This window comes from Notechis scutatus, chromosome Z, assembly GCF_049901735.1.
Source record: "Notechis scutatus isolate UNSWTSFEM ecotype Mainland chromosome Z, rNotScu1.2, whole genome shotgun sequence".
In the NCBI taxonomy this organism is placed as follows: domain Eukaryota; kingdom Metazoa; phylum Chordata; class Lepidosauria; order Squamata; family Elapidae; genus Notechis; species Notechis scutatus.
Window position 1 is genome coordinate 48,828,767 of NC_142025.1, and position 15,889 is coordinate 48,844,655.

At 37.5% G+C, this 15,889-nt stretch overlaps 1 protein-coding gene across 4 annotated transcripts in view; it reads left to right on the forward strand.

Moving 5' to 3' along the window:
* Positions 1 to 15,889, forward strand: part of RSU1 (Ras suppressor protein 1) — a 92,060-nt gene that overhangs the window by 48,847 nt on the left and 27,324 nt on the right. For all 4 annotated transcript variants that reach the window (XM_026686201.2, XM_087947102.1, XM_026686203.2 and 1 more), the window contains one exon: positions 670 to 802. In XM_026686201.2, the coding sequence (XP_026541986.1) occupies positions 670 to 802 (133 nt within the window). The remainder of the gene's footprint in view (positions 1 to 669; positions 803 to 15,889) is intronic.

A 15,889-nucleotide genomic window follows, 5' to 3' on the forward strand; every position in this document is an offset into this window, starting at 1 on the left:
ACATGCAAGTATTTTCACAGAAGTCAATATACTTGGATGGTCCAAAAGACAAAGATGGTTTTCGGTTTTAGATGGCTTTTAGGTTTTGCATGGTTTTCATGTTTAAAAGACTCTAAAAGACAGAGTTAGAGACTAAAATTTCATATATTCATGAGCATATGAATTTTATGAAAATATACCAGTAAGCTATCCATGTTTCATATGTCTAGCAAATAAAGATGTTTTTAGAGGTTGGACTTTGTTAATTCAGCCTTTCAAATATTTTTATAAGAAGCAGGGGGTATCACAAGATTTGATATCTGTCCCTTCAGGACTTCATAGGAAGGTTCAATTTCAAACCTTCAAGGGCAAGGATAACGAATCTCCAATTTGCAGAGGTTTCCAACACAGCCCATACATACCTCAAGATCTTCTCCCTTCCCCAGAGTTAATTTATCAGGTGTTGACTAGATCATTCCAAGTGTAATACATTTTCACACCTCTCTTCTAGGTCACATATTGATCTACTCAATATGTAGGAATTTGCATACTCATGCTGCTCTTGCTGTTGTTGCCTTTTTTGCTTCCTCCTATTTTTTTCTCCTTCCTAGATAGTATTAAAATATTCTTCTTGTAATCAGATGGCAACTGTTCTTCAGCAATATTAAATTCCTGTTTTAATTTTTTCAGGAAACTTGGATTTGACAGGTCAAAAGCAAGTCTTCAAAGCAGAAAATAATCCATGGGTAACTCCTATCGCAGATCAATTCCAACTGGGTGTTTCTCATGTGTTTGAATATATTCGTTCAGAAACATACAAATAGTGAGTATTGCATTTTTGCATATGTTTTGTTCCATGGTTCCTTGCTCTGATATTTATTAGGACTTTTTGTTCTGTTATTCATCTCATAACCAAAGGGTCAACATTTCCCTGAATTTAAATTAATTTTCCCATTCTAATATTTTCAAAATATAGTGTTACATTTCTCATCAAGCCACCATAATTATTGTTAAGTTTTTGTTTCCCCTAATATGTGATAAGTGACAATAGAGGAGGTTTTTTTCCTATACACGTGTAGTATTTATTCCTTCCAGCCTACATTTTGTCTAAACCATTGCAGCTTATTTCAATTAAACCTTTGATGTGATTCAACAAAACTGTAAAAATTTTATAACTTTTCTGATGAGAAAAAAAAAAGAAGAATTTTGCCAATATTGTGTTGCATGTTATATTAGTAAATATATGCCTTAAATAAACATTAAATAAATAGAACATTATATATTACTGAATTATTGTTTGTAACCTTCGAGATTGGAAGATATAGGTCAACAATTTTTGAATCAAGGTAATTCCAGTAGAATAACTTACAGAATGTTGAGATCCATGATTCCCATAGGAATGAAATTTGGACAAGTCGTGGTGTTTCAGCATCATCATGCCTTGCAACTACTGTACACTTTCCAGAAATCCATAGGTTGTGTGGCTCAAGAGAAGATGGGAGCACCAAATGTTCACCCTCTTCCCACTTCTTCTGTACCCTGCAACCAATTGGCCGGCAACAAATTTTGACAGATGAACAACTATTGTCTATTTTGGAATTGAGGCTGAAAACTGAAATATCTTAATGATGCTGAGCAGTGAGGGAAGTATGAGGTATCAGTTCAAACCCCCTAGCCACAAAGTAGGGCTGGCTGGGGGTTGACAGGTAAGCCCTCTTCCGCTCAGTATAGAAGGGGCTCAGTATAGAGGTCGTGCTATGGTGGTGATACTCCCTGCTTGCTTTCCACAAGCAACATCAATTGGGATAACCAGTAGGAAGTTGAAAGTTGCTTCTGGTCCCACTGTTTTTTTGTGATCTTCATTTACAACATTCCATCAGTTTCCCAGCCAGGCTCATAATCACTCACAGAGGGGAAGGGGACGGGAGGGGGAAGGCAGGCAGACAGGCAGGAAGGAAAGGAAGGAAGGAAGGAAGGAAAATTTCTGCTCCCCACCAGAGTCCCCTAAGGAAACACAGTGGGGAAGCTGGGAGGAAATTAAAAGTTGCTACTGATCTCACTGCATTTTTGTCCTCTTTTGGTCATTCTTTTTTTCCTGTTTAGGTAAAGAAATATCTCTGAAATGATAATCCGAAGGGCACAAGTTGTCTAGTATCTCTCAGAATTAAAGTCATGTTTTCATATTCTGTCCCTGTTGGCTATAAAGGTGCATTTTTAAAAATTGATCATGTGACAAATTATTTAGTCAAAATTTAAGATATGTTGCTTTATATGGAAAACTGTTTACATTTGTGATAGTGCTTATGAAATTTCTTGATCAATTTTGTGAAACAGTACATTTCAACTTTTTCCATGGATGAATGAATTGATTGATTAATTGCTATCAAGTCACTTTTTAGTCCTAGTGACTACATAAATATATTTTCTCCATAATTTGCTTAACTTTCACTTAGAATTTATTGAGAAGCATTCTTTGCCAATTGGTCTAAGGCAGGGATATCAAACTCAATTTCATTGAGGACCACAGGAGGGTTGTGGTTGGCCTTGGGGACTGGTGGCAGCCTTTCGAGCCGGAACATAGTCAGCCTTAGATCTGTGGGGCTGCCCTGGAGCCAGTGAGAGGCCACCCTGCCACCTCAGCCTTGCCCCCTGGGCATGCGCACAGGAGGCAGCGAGTGCTGGCATCCTGGGTGAAAGGGAAGCTCTCAGAATGCAATCAGCCTGCGGGGCAAGACAGTTCTCAGTGACACTAGGCTCCACGCACTCGCTGGCCCTTGTGTGCGCCCCCAGGGGATGGGGTGGGATGGCACCATTCCATGGGCCAGGTCTAAACACATCACGGGCCTCGTGTTTGAAATATCTGGTCTAGAGTAACATAAAATGATTTGGGATTAGCAGAAGGTAAATGGAAGAAAATTCTGGGAGTGGTGAGTAGTGCAAGAGTTGGAATATCTTTTGCATGTGGGTGAGATACATCAGTGTAATTGATGGTGTGGTGGGAGGAGACTATTTCCTGAATATTCTGAAAGGAAAATTCAAGTGGAATTTAAAGAACATTTTAAGTCTGCTGTCTTGTTTCATTTTCAAAGGGTTTATATAGACATATCCAGACTAGGTCTAATCCAGCTGCTGAATATGTTTCCTTGTTTACATTTAAAATCACATTTCTAGGCCTTAATTAATAGTGTTGGTGGAATAAATATGCCTCCACACTGGCATAAACAAATTCTATCAGTAAAGCTTACTTATGTCCTCAGGACACTATTTAGATATGAATATATTGCTATCAATGTTACCTTTTTCTGATGGAACAGAATATTTGTGTAGTATCAGCCTGTAATATCAGCCTGGATCAAAACATCTCCAATTTCCTGTCATCAATCCTGTCTTTCTAAGTAAATAAACCCACTTACTTAGCCACTTACTTAGCCAAGTAGATTTATGTGATATCTACATTCCTACCAATTATTGATTATCTCACTGATTATTGATAATTTGTACATATAAAACAGAATCACAAGTTGTCCTAGAATGTTGTTTGTTTGACACATTACAAAAACAGAAGGTATTTCAGAGTAATATATCAGCTCTGTATTTGGAAGTGCCATAGCTAAGAAAGGGAATTAAAGTGCATAAATTATTGAAATAAGCTTTCACCTTCTGGTTCATGATGCATTTTCAATGAGGCCTTCAGTAGTGAATGAATTACCTTCCCATGGATTAGAGTATATGTCAATTGCAACCACCATATGTTAGGAATTATGATGAAACCATAAAAAAATGTCTGGCTGTGTTAAATGAGATGTAAATTCAGTAATATTGCACTGAGCCATTGTCTTAACAGTTAAGAAGTTGTAATTAGCCAGACAATGTATTGGATCCTTAATGGATGAGATTTTTTGATGCAATGTAGTTTTGAAAGATGTCCTTTTAATCCATGTTAGGTTTTCTTCCAGTAGTTTTAGGCTCCAAATTTTTGGGATAGAAGTGCTGTAACTCTGAGCTCTTTGTATGTGCAGCAGGGTTTTGTTTTGTTTTTTGTATCAAATAATACTTCAGAAAACTTTGTTTGTATTAAAAGGGAAAGTGTTATGGGAGATTATACATGAAAACACGAAAAGGTTATTTTTGATAGCTGTCCTTATAATAAAATAAACATCTAATAAATAATAATTCTGTATTAATTCTTGATTTTAAATTCCAAAACTAATATGAATATGTATTCCATTAAAATGCAGTATGTTACTTTTTGTAATATACTACATTGTGTTAAAGCAATTCTTTCCTTTGAAACAACAAACTATATATAGTGTATTTCTTTGATGCTTTTGTTGGCTTGGTTTTTGGTTTAGTTCTTAGAGGCTAGAGACATTATTTAGATGTTCCATATAATCCAACATTGTTTTTACTTGCTTGTTTGTTTATTCATAGCATTTTGAAGAGATATATCTGGTTAGCAAGCTGATAAACTGAAAAGACACAGAAAAGAAGTGTAATGGAAAAGATACAGAGAAGAGAGATGCATTCCTCAAATCCATAACAAAATGGATATGCCTTTCCCAAAATATAGTCAAAATATGTGGTTGGGAAAGCTAAGTTATATTCTGATCCATCCAGAGGGCTCCACCTTAGGAAAAAATAGGATGCCTATATTTAATTTAACCTTATTCTTCCCTTAGGAGAAAGACAAGATCTTTCCCCTTCCTCTAAGCCATAATGCTAAAGCCTCTCCTTTGAAAGTAATAACTATATCATTTTTATTGTGCTCCTAGTCACCTTTCAAAGTAACCTTTTATATCTGAAGTATAATTCTCCAGGGATCATGTATGTCTAGCATAGTGACATGATAGTAAACTTCATTGGTTATAATCAGTGGTAGGATTTAAATTTTTTTACTACCGGTTCTGTGAGCGTGGCTTATTTGGTGGGCATGGCTTTTTTATCATGTGACTGGGTGGGCGTAGCCAACTTGACATCACTCACGTCAAGGGGTGCCTTGCCTGGCTTCAAATTTTCCTCTCTATTTATTTACTATTACTGAACATCCAAAATACACTATTTAATCCTATGTATATATGCCATATGTGTACGTACATATTACATAGCATAGTGTGTGTAAAGGCACACAAAAAGATACATTATCTACTATACTGTATGTGTATGTACACACACACACACACACACACACACACAGAGAGAGAGAGAGAGAGAGAGAGAGAGAGAGAGAGAGAGAGCTCTTCTAAAGCTATACAGATTCAGTCTCACTGTGTTTGGAAAAACACACCCATAGTCCACTTTCTGCCACACATTTAACTATAACTCCTGTACATTAGAACATTGCACACACCTTCAGATTTACTTCCTAGCCTGCACATGACCGTTAGACCCAAAAGATATCACGGATTGAGTAAAATGTAAACTGAATAAAACTCACTTAACAACGCTCTTGCTTAGCAACCAAAATTTTGGGCTCAATTATGGTTATAAGTGAAGCACTATCTCTGCCTTCCTCTGCATGGCAACCTTGTCCTTGTAAACTCCTCTGCCAATTTTCCTCTCTGTTAGAGGCACCAAAATAATCCATATTCCACATGATATAAGGTTTCCTGCTAGAGCAGGGGGTTGGACTAGGTGGCCTCCAAGGTTCCTCCTAACTCTGCTATGCTATGATTCTGTAAGGATCTCCTGCTGGAGCAGGAGGTTGGACTAGATCAGGGGTCTTCAAACTTGACAGCTTTAAGGCTTGTGGATTTCAACTCCCAGAATTCCTCCTCCAGTCATGTTAGTTCAGGAATTCTGGGAGTTGAGGTTCACAAGTCTTAAACTTGCCAAGTTTGAAGACCCTTGGACTAGAAGATGACCTCCGAGATCCTTCCAGCTCTACATTGCTGTGCTATTTCAAAGAGTCTTCTGAAGCCAGGGTTTGTGTCCTTCCTTCCTCTCCTTTTTTCTCTCCCTCCCTCCCTCCCTCCTTCAATGTATCCATTCATCCATATATCTCATTCACTTTCTCCTCCCTCCCTCCCCTTTTCTTTCTCTCCCTTCCTTCCATCCATTTTTCTTTGTCTATCCCCTTTCTTCCTTTCTCTTTCTCTTTTTCTTTCTTTCACTTTTCTCCTTTTCTTTCTTCGCTCTCTCTCTCTTTCTCCATCTCTTTCTGTTTCCCTCTCTCTTTCTCTCTCTCTCTCTCTCTTTACCTCCCTCTCTCCCTGTCCTTCTATCCCTCCCCTTCCTCCTTCCCTCTCTCCTTCTAAAGCTAGGAGAGGAGACACACTTGAAACACACACACGCTTCCAAGCGCCCACCTGAAACAAACACACACACACAGAGTCACACACGCTTCCAAGCGCCCGGCAGCATTGCTCATAACAAGGGTTCTTCCCGGCCAATGTCTGGACAGGCAAGGCTTCTGGGTCCAACAAAGAGACGGCGGACGGGACTTCCTCCCCTCCCGCTTTTGGGGAAAGTTAAGGGCTGGGAAAATAAAGCTAGGAGAGGAGACCCACCTGAAACAAACACACACACACGCTTATAAGCACCTGGCAGCATCATTCATTACAAGGGTTCTTCCTGGCCAGTCTCCGGTCCTGCGTTGCCCAAAAGAGCCGGCAGGCAAGGCTTCCGGGTCCAACAAAGAGGCCATGGGTGGGACTTCCTCCCCTCCTGCTTTTGGGACTGGGAAATTCAAGCAAGGGTCTGCAACCTCACCCCCTCCCACCGGCAGTTCTGGGCTAGGCAGCTTTTCCGACTGCCTGAAACCTTACCTTATCTTCCTTCCTCCTGCACTGAAAAAAACACTGTATAGGCTATAGGCTTCTTGCAGTAGCGTTGCTGTGCTTCTCCAACACGCTGCCGCGTTCTAGGCACAAGCCACACAGGTCCACCCCATTGAGCCCACTGCGCTGAAGGGACTTGCCCAAGAAAGTCCGACGCAATGGTGCAGCACTCCGAAAGAGGCGGCTGGAGGTGACTTTTTTTTGGTCTCCAGACGCCCCTTTTTCAGCACAACCAGACGGCTGCTCTCCTCCTCCTCGGCCATACAGAACAAACAGGCAGAGAAGGAGGAGAACAGCCATCCAGTTGGGGGAGGCTTCTTGCACTGAAAAAGGGGCATCTAGACATGTGGCCACCTACTGGCTGGCCGGGCCGGGCTGGAAGAGGCGTGTCCACTGGGAGAAGGAAAAAAGCATGCTCCGGGAGGGCGAGCAGGTGGGTGGATGTCCCGGGGCCGCTGCACATGTGCACTGCATGTGTAGTGGCTGCACACACAGTGCGCATGTGCAACAGCTGTGCCCGAGCTACGCCGCAGTCATCATGTGGTAGGGAAAGCTAGGAGAGCGACCAGGGCAAGTGAGCGACCGGGGCAGGGGCGTGGCCAGCCAGGGGTCGCCACTGGTTCAGCGACCCATGACAAATCACCACTACTGGTTCGCCCAAGCCGGTGCAAACTGGTTGAATACCACCTCTGGTTATAATGTACTCAGCAAGTGCACATAGACATAAATATTTAAAGCAAAATGGCAAATTAAATTCCTTTGAATAATTGCAGTCCTGAAACACTATTCAAAATTGGTATAATGTAATTAGTAATCTGGTGGTAAGCTTAATGTGATAAGAAAGAAGGGATGTTAAGCTTTGCCTTGGTGGCTAGACCTCATGAAGCAAGATGATATTTTCTAAATATGTTATGCATATTAATTATGCTGTCCTGATTATTTCATTATGTGCAACCAATAGCTCTTTTTTTTTCTTAACAACATAGTATTTCAATGATCTCATTTATGGTCCTGATTTTGAGCTCACTATCTGATTACCTTATCTCAGCTAAACCATTATTACAGTGGTTGCAGTATTTTTCACTCTTTGCTTTTTTGTGTGTAACTGTTATACTAAACATACACTTTTTTCACACTTGCTTTGAGAGGTGCTGTTTCTTTCAGTGACCTTGTCATTTCACTTCATGCAGTTCTTGAGAAGTGTTTTACTTCATTACCATTGTGAAATTAACTTGTAGAATTAACCTTGTAAACCATAGCAATTCAGCAGCATGTTTGAAAAGTGGCCAGTCCTCAGAATGCTAAAATTGACCAAATTGACTATCAAAAGGCACTTTGTGACTATACTCCCAACACTCCTTCCATCCTGTATTCTTGCTCCCTGTTTATTAGAATGAGAATGCCATCTGTGAAGGTAGAATATTGGGGGAACCATCTTCCCAAATAAGGATCAATGGAACACAGGATGAACTTCAACTGTAAATAGAAAGCTACTGAATTGATCAACTTAATCACTGAGAAAGACCAATACACTTTCTTAAATTCAGTAATGTGAGATAGTGAATGTGTATTGTGGCAGGAAAAACAGCTTTTTAAATATTGCTGCAATAGTTGGGTTATCTTCTCAGCTATTATCTTCATGTGATGTCAAATGATGTTAATACAACAAATGAATTTTAATATTTAATAAGTGAAAAGACCTTTCCGGTAGGTAAGATAAGAAATAGGACAGGATGAGCTAATTCTACTTTATTGTAAGGCTACCAGAAATCTTGTAAATCTGAAAGTAAAAAATCTTGGTTTATGCCAAGATCCTAAGTAATTTTGAGACAAAATTAATTTTGAGACAAAATTAATTTTGAGACAAAATTAATTTTGAGACAAAATTACTTAGGATCAGAATTTTAGAAAATAAGTGGTTTTTAAAATGGCTATATGTTACCTTTGATTCATATCTTGTATATAGTCTTTTGTTTTCATCCAAATAAGAAATTTCTAAAATGTTGGGATGGCAATATACTGTGCAAGGGCTTGTCCTTTCAGGTGGATGCTTCTAGATATCACTGTCAAATATTGTTTCAGAAATAGTGTCTGTTTTATAACAAGTCAGTGCTGAACTCCAGAAAGAATTACTTAGTGACATCTAAAAAAAATTGAGTGAACCCAAATTTTTCAGAACATATTTAATATTTAATGCCCTGTTTGAAGTTACATACTGTTTTTATATCTCCCTTTAGATTATCCAGAATGGTTAACACTGTTCTATACCAATATAAGGATAAAAGTTCTATATTATAAAAAAAGAAAATTAATGACAATATCTGCAATAAGTCTCCTTGGTGACATCATGTCATTACGTAAAAGAAATCTTAAGATTGTGCTGGGAGATGTATGATCCTCCAGATATAATTGGGCTCCAATTCTCATTCTAGACTTACTTCAAGTGATACAGATGTTTGATCATTTGAATCTGCCATTGCTTGATTGATTAGATCAGCACAGGCCTTTTAAAATATTTTTTGGGTCCTTGTGGGCCACAGAGGTCTGCAGAGTGAAAAGTGAAATGCTTTTTCTGTTTTTTTAAATATGGGAGGTAGGGACACCTACACTAAACATGCCTGTACATTTGTCTCGAATTTTATTTTTCAATGGCAGGAATAAATCCTGGGGACTACTGAAATCTTCAAAATGGCATTGCACTTCACGGAGTGACCATCACAAAATTAAATCCTTTCTCAGCCAATGAAAGGTTTGTCTAGTTAGCATTCTGTTGTTGATGTGATTTAATGCACTATGGGATAACAGTTAATTGATGCAGCCTTTCTTTTTTTTTTTAAACAAATTTTATTAATTTTCAAAGACAATACACAAACAAAACATAAAATGTAAGAACATAAAACATCTTTTCTAAAAACTGCTTATTAAGTTTTAACAAAACAAATAAAACATCTTGTTTAAGTACAGCATAGTTCCAAATTATCACATTTCCATACAAACACAATTTAATATGCATCTTATGTATTCAACTTCATATCTTATTACTCTTTTTCCAACTTCTCACTATTTTTCCCTTTACTTCTATTCAATTTTATTCATTAAACTTATACTTTCATCTGACTTATTTACGATTTCATATGTTCTCATCCAACATTCTTAATTCTCAATAAACAAACATAAACAAACAAAACACGTAACATGAAAACATAAAATTTCTTTTTAGAAAGCGGCTTAACCCCGGGTTACCTCTTTTTGTACAGACTTAAATCAAATTCATGCTCACCTTATATGTTATTTCATATCTTATTTAACATTCTATATTTTCTATATGTCTTCTCCCCTCTTTTCACTCTCTTAATTCTATTTTATTTACTTCATCTCAATTTAAATCATTATACTTGTATCTTTTGTCCGTTCTTTTTCAGTTGTCTATTTATCTTTTCTCTTTAATACAAAATTTTTCCTGTAATCAGTGGTTGAAGTATGATGCCTTTCTATCTTTCCCCCAAATTTAACACTTAAAATAATACATAATTTCCATTCTGATTCTGCTTAGTACATTCTACGTAACATTTTAAAATAAAAAACATAATAAGCTTATAGTATAGTAAAAACAATGTTCCATAACAAATTAATTAATTAAACTCTATTATTAAATCTTAGACATTTTACACATTCCCTACAATTTTCTATTAACACATATAATATTCCAATTTTCTACCTCTATTTCAAATACAAATACTACGATACAATCTTATGTACTTTTGCAGAATCTCTTTTTAAATTGTATTTTACCCTTTGTCTCTAAAAACAACCCTGTTTTTTAACATCTTGTTTTAAGCCTTTATAACTTCTTTTCCCTTTTTCCCTTCCTTTCTTGTCGAATCTAGCCTCCCCCCCCCCATATCTCTTAATCTCCGCCCTCTTAGTCTCCCCTCTCTGTTGTATTCCTCTTTTCTGTTGCTTTCTGATATTATATCAATTTTTCACCTTATTTTTCCCCTTCTTGGTTGTTTTTTTAGATCTTGAATTCTCCATTTTCTTTCCCCTTTTTCCCTTTTCTTCATCAGCTAAAATTATGTGTCCATTAAAGATGGCTTCTTCTTCATCCCAGCTTTCTTGTTGCTGCATTTCCTGATAAGTAAAAATCACCATTTCTAAGAAGTGAAAAACAAATCCAGAAGAGCCCTTGCCTTCTTGTTCCTCTTCTTTTAGCTTTTTAAATTCCATTTTCAATTCTTCCACAGATAATGCCATTGTGAGATATATATATATATTTTTAAACAATCCAAATGTTTTTAGTCTTTCAAAAGATAATTTGCAAAAGTCCCAAAGTCATCAAGCAATCAAAATCAACACAAACTGTTTCATTTAGCACTTTCTTCTTTTAGTACTTTCTCTTCCTGGGGTAGAGTTCAATTACACCATTCCAAAATGATTTTTTAGAAGTCTTATTGCAGTTTAGTCTCTGATCTTATAAGCTCCAAGCAGTCTCCTCCAGCAAAATTTTAGTATAAATCATTTACCTTTACCTTCCCACTTATAGCAAAAAGATTTTGATTTTTAAGTATCAATGTTCAGAAATCTTTAATGTCCCCTTGGCTTTAATTTTCAAAATTGGTTACCTTCTATTGCCAAAGCGGGTATTTCCGATTTCCATCTGTTATCTCCGTAGGGAAGGAGAGTGAAGAAAAAAAAACTTTCCCTTTTCACTTTCATCCGCAGCTTTTTACAATCTTCTTGGGAAACAATGTATCCTTTAAAAAGCTAGATTTCCAGGGTATTCAGATGTTACTTATTGTCCCGGTTCAGCCAAAAACATTCACTTTCTCAACTTCCTCCTGCACAAAACTTGTCCGGCTGAGAGGTTCTTTGTGGCGGCCATTGCTCACCGCCGCTCCACCGTCTTTGGAAAAGGGAGTTAAGCCGGCTGAGGAGGGGGGTTGCGATGCCCCCGGACCCCTGCCCGGATCTCCCCTGTCTTCAGTTATCCCTACGGGATAACTATAGCCTCCAAATCCAGCTGGATCAGAGGCACTCCAGCAGCGAGCACAGCAGGGATCGCGCACAATCGCGAATTCCTGCCGCTGCCAAAGCCTGACAAACCGGAACTCATGCAGCCTTTTTATGTATAAGTAGACAAGTGGAATCAGAATTGCTAAGCAAGACAGTTGTTTAAGTTATATCCAATTTTATGACCATTTTTGCCACAGAATTAAGCTAATTGCTGCAGTTGTTAAGTGAATCATGAGTCGTTAAGCAGATCTGACTTACCTCATTAACTTTACTTGTTGGAAGCTGTCTAGGAAGATTAGAATGGCTATTGTATATCCCAAGGATGCCGCAACCATCGTAAATACATGCCAAGTGCCCAAATTTCAATCATGTGACTGTAGAGATGCTATAACGGTTGAAGTATAAGGACTGCTTGTAATTTTTTGTGAGTGCTGTTCTATCTTCGAATGGTTGCTAAATGAATCATTACAAATCAAGAGCTACCTGTAATCCACATAAAAATAAGAAAAAAAATGCTCTAATTCTACTTTATTGTAAGACACATTAACAGAATCTTAAAAGTCTTTAAAAGTGCAAATCTTCCATGTTTCTTTTACAGCCTTATAAGTTGTGGGGGGGGGCTCTTTTGTGAGTTTCTTTCTCTTCCCTTATGCAGACATTGCGGCTCCTAATCTGATTGTTCTTTAGCTAATCTTCTCCCATCTCCTAAGATCTTTCCCACATACCATTACACTAATGCTAGAAATGAAGCAGTTCAGAACTAAGCTAAGAAAGGACAGTACTAAAAATTGGTAAATTTTTAACTCCTTTATAATTTTAAAAATACTTGGATGGTTCATCATATTTACGGTGGGCAAGATGAGTTATTATGTACATTGCCTATTTCTATTTGAGACATAAATTAAAAAGCAACATTTTTATAATAAAAGAGAACACACTGCAGTTTCTATTCTCTACACAGTAATATCTTATTTTATTATGTGCTGGATTTTTACTGAGCACCAGTTTCTTATTTCAAGCTTCATATTGTGCAAGATTTTTATGTTATCCCAGGCAGTGTTTTTTTTAAACTTGGCTGCCGAGGACTATCTGGTAACTGAGAAGTCATTCTTGCATAGTGAACTTTTTATCTAGTGTAGTGATTAAGTGGATATTATTTCAAATTAAATTAACTAATTTGAAATTTAGCTTAATCCTTAATTTTATTTTAGTGAACAGATGCTACTTAAGGTTAAAATAACTACTTTCAGGCTACCGTGTAGTACATTGTATGTGTAGCACAGCGGAAGTAATAATATGAAGCCAGAAACTTTGGCTAACTATTTAAATGCTGTCCAACTACATTTTTAATTTGAAAAAAGGGAAACCAATTGACTTTCTTTCAGGATGTTGCTATATTTTTAAGAACATGTGATTTATCAATGACAGACATTCTGTGTAAGGGTGTCTGTCCTTTTATGCTGCAATATTAGTTTTTTTAGTTATTTTAAGAAATATAGACTAGTATTATTCTTACTAGTAAGGTTGTACATGTTCTTAGAATGCACCACATGCTAATACCACTCCAGCAGGATATTTTCGTTTTTCCCTAAAAATTAACTTCTAACAATATTTTGCCAGTCAGTTTGGTGTAATGGCTAAGGCATCAGGCTAGAAACTAGGGAACTATGAGTTCTAGTGCCTTGGGCACAAACCCAGCTGGGGACCTTAAGCCAGTTGCTTTCTCTCAGTCCTAGGAAGGAGGCAATGACAAACCACTTCTGCAAAACCTTGCCAAAAAAAACCTGCAGAAACTTGTGTGTGTGTTTGTGTGTGTGTGTAACATACATACACACGCACACATACGTACAAGATACGATGGAGACTGGAAGACAGCTGTAGAAATGAAGAATCTCGGTTGCTTAAACACACAAAGCTTTAAAGAGATTACATAAAGTTGGAAAAGACCCCCTCAGCTAATTCTCAAAGAAAGTTTAATAGCTCCCATCCCATACCTCTGATCAGACTTAGTTTGCTTTGATCAAGAATTCCTCAGTAAGAAATTCCCACATCTGCACTAACAGAAATTCATGCCAGAATGATTGATCAGTTTACAAAGAATTTGAAGGCTTGCTTGTTACATGGTAATGCAAAGTATGTAAATATATCCCAATTCTTCCAACACTTATCTCATTTTAATAGCAATAATACTTAATATATAGCTTCATAGTGCTTTACAGCATTCTCTGAGCAATTTACATTTGCTCAGCATATTGCTACCAAAATAATCTCTGGGTCCTCATTTTACTTACCTTAGAAGGATGGAAAGCTGAGTCAACCTTGAGCCGCTCAACAACTCCAAGCTGTAGGCGGAGTTAGGCTGCAACATTACATTTTAACCACTGTGCCACCATGGCTCCTCTAGTTATATTTTTGTAGCAAACCCTCATTACCCATTAAAATTATGCTCTCTTGAACCAATCAACTGTTTCAAAAATACACTCTAATGTGTATTTTACAAAACATCAAGATATTTGGCTATACTTTATCTGGGTCCATACACTGAACAGAGACTGGCCTCAAGAGTACTTGGGAGGAAAACCACCATGAAATATCAGGACTGAAGTATAGATTGTATCTCTCTACCTCCCTCCTGCTGGATTTTTCCCATTGGTTTATAGGATTTATCAGACGTTAATACAAGCTTTAAGTACAATCAGAAAGGTCTTCACAATATGGAAAATCTATTAGCTGTGTATATTCCTACTGACTTTCAAGCATGATTTATTGGGTAGAATCTAGAAAACTACTTTCCAAAAGTGATCTTGAATAAGCAGATTTCCTGATATTGGACTGAAAGTATAAACAGTACTATAATTTATTTTCCGCAAATGTTTGATATGATACAGTTCTCACGAGAGAATGACATGATTTAAAATATCCTTCCGTCAGTTTTCTAACTAACTTCTGAATATCATTCGTGTTACCGCATTTCCTCATAGTCCTGGCTGAATGTTTACTTAAAGTGGAAAAGAGTATATCAGATTTCACAATTAAGACCTACTGGTAAAACTGAATTAAATAAATGAGTTCAAAATAATTTTGTCAAATGAGCCCTCTTTTTATGCTGTTTATTATTACAGAAATTCTAATGTTTGGCAGTAATTTCAACTTTAACATATGAATTCCTGACAGTTTCAATTCCTCAGACTTATTAATCATGGCATCAGCACTGGTAGAATTTTATTGGACTTCCCTAATCATCAAAAATTTATTATCTGATAAATCAAGAAAAACAAGTAGCATTTAATAGTGAAACAAAGTGGCCTGTAAAAAATAATTTAGGACTGTATTTTAGTCAGTCATATTTTGCAATAATTGTTGTCATTAGCAACTTTGTTTATATATTATTGAAGATGAACAGTGTCAAAATATATATTTAAAATAATGTCTATACCTGGACCAATTGCTCCTATGTACAAGCTAAGTCTCCAAAATACAGCATAAGTTGACTGTCATTCAGTGTTAATAATGTAGCTTGTCCACCTGGAATCCACACTGTATATTGGACAGTAATACGATTGAGCGGGTTCAGAGGTATTTCTCAAGAAGAATACTCCACTCTTCTACTCACAATTGTATTCCCTATGAGTCCAGGCTTGAAATTTTGGGCTTGGACAATCTGGAACTGCGCCTCCTGCTGTCCGATCTAAACATAGTTCACAAAATTGTCTGCAATAACATCTTGCCCATCAACAGCTTCTTCAGCTTCAACCACAATAATACATGGGTGTGTATGTGTGAGAGTTTGTGTGTGTGTGTGTGTGTGTGTGTGAGAGAGAGAGAGAGAGAGAGAATTACCGCCAGCCCTCCGAGGTTAGATCAGATCTCTCTCTCTCTCTCTCTCTCTCTCTCTCTCTCTCTCTCTCTCTCTCTCTCTCTCTCTCTCTCCCTCCCTCTCCTCTCCCTCTCCCTCCCTCTCTCCCCCCTCTCTCCCACCAACGTCAGTAAGCCACCGTCAGTCAAAATTCATATTAGTCCACGGGATTTTGAGTTTGTTGGTCTCTGAGTTTGATGAATTATGAGTTTGATGGTCCCTGAGTCCAAAAGGTTGGTGACCCCTTCTCCAGAGGGTTAAAATC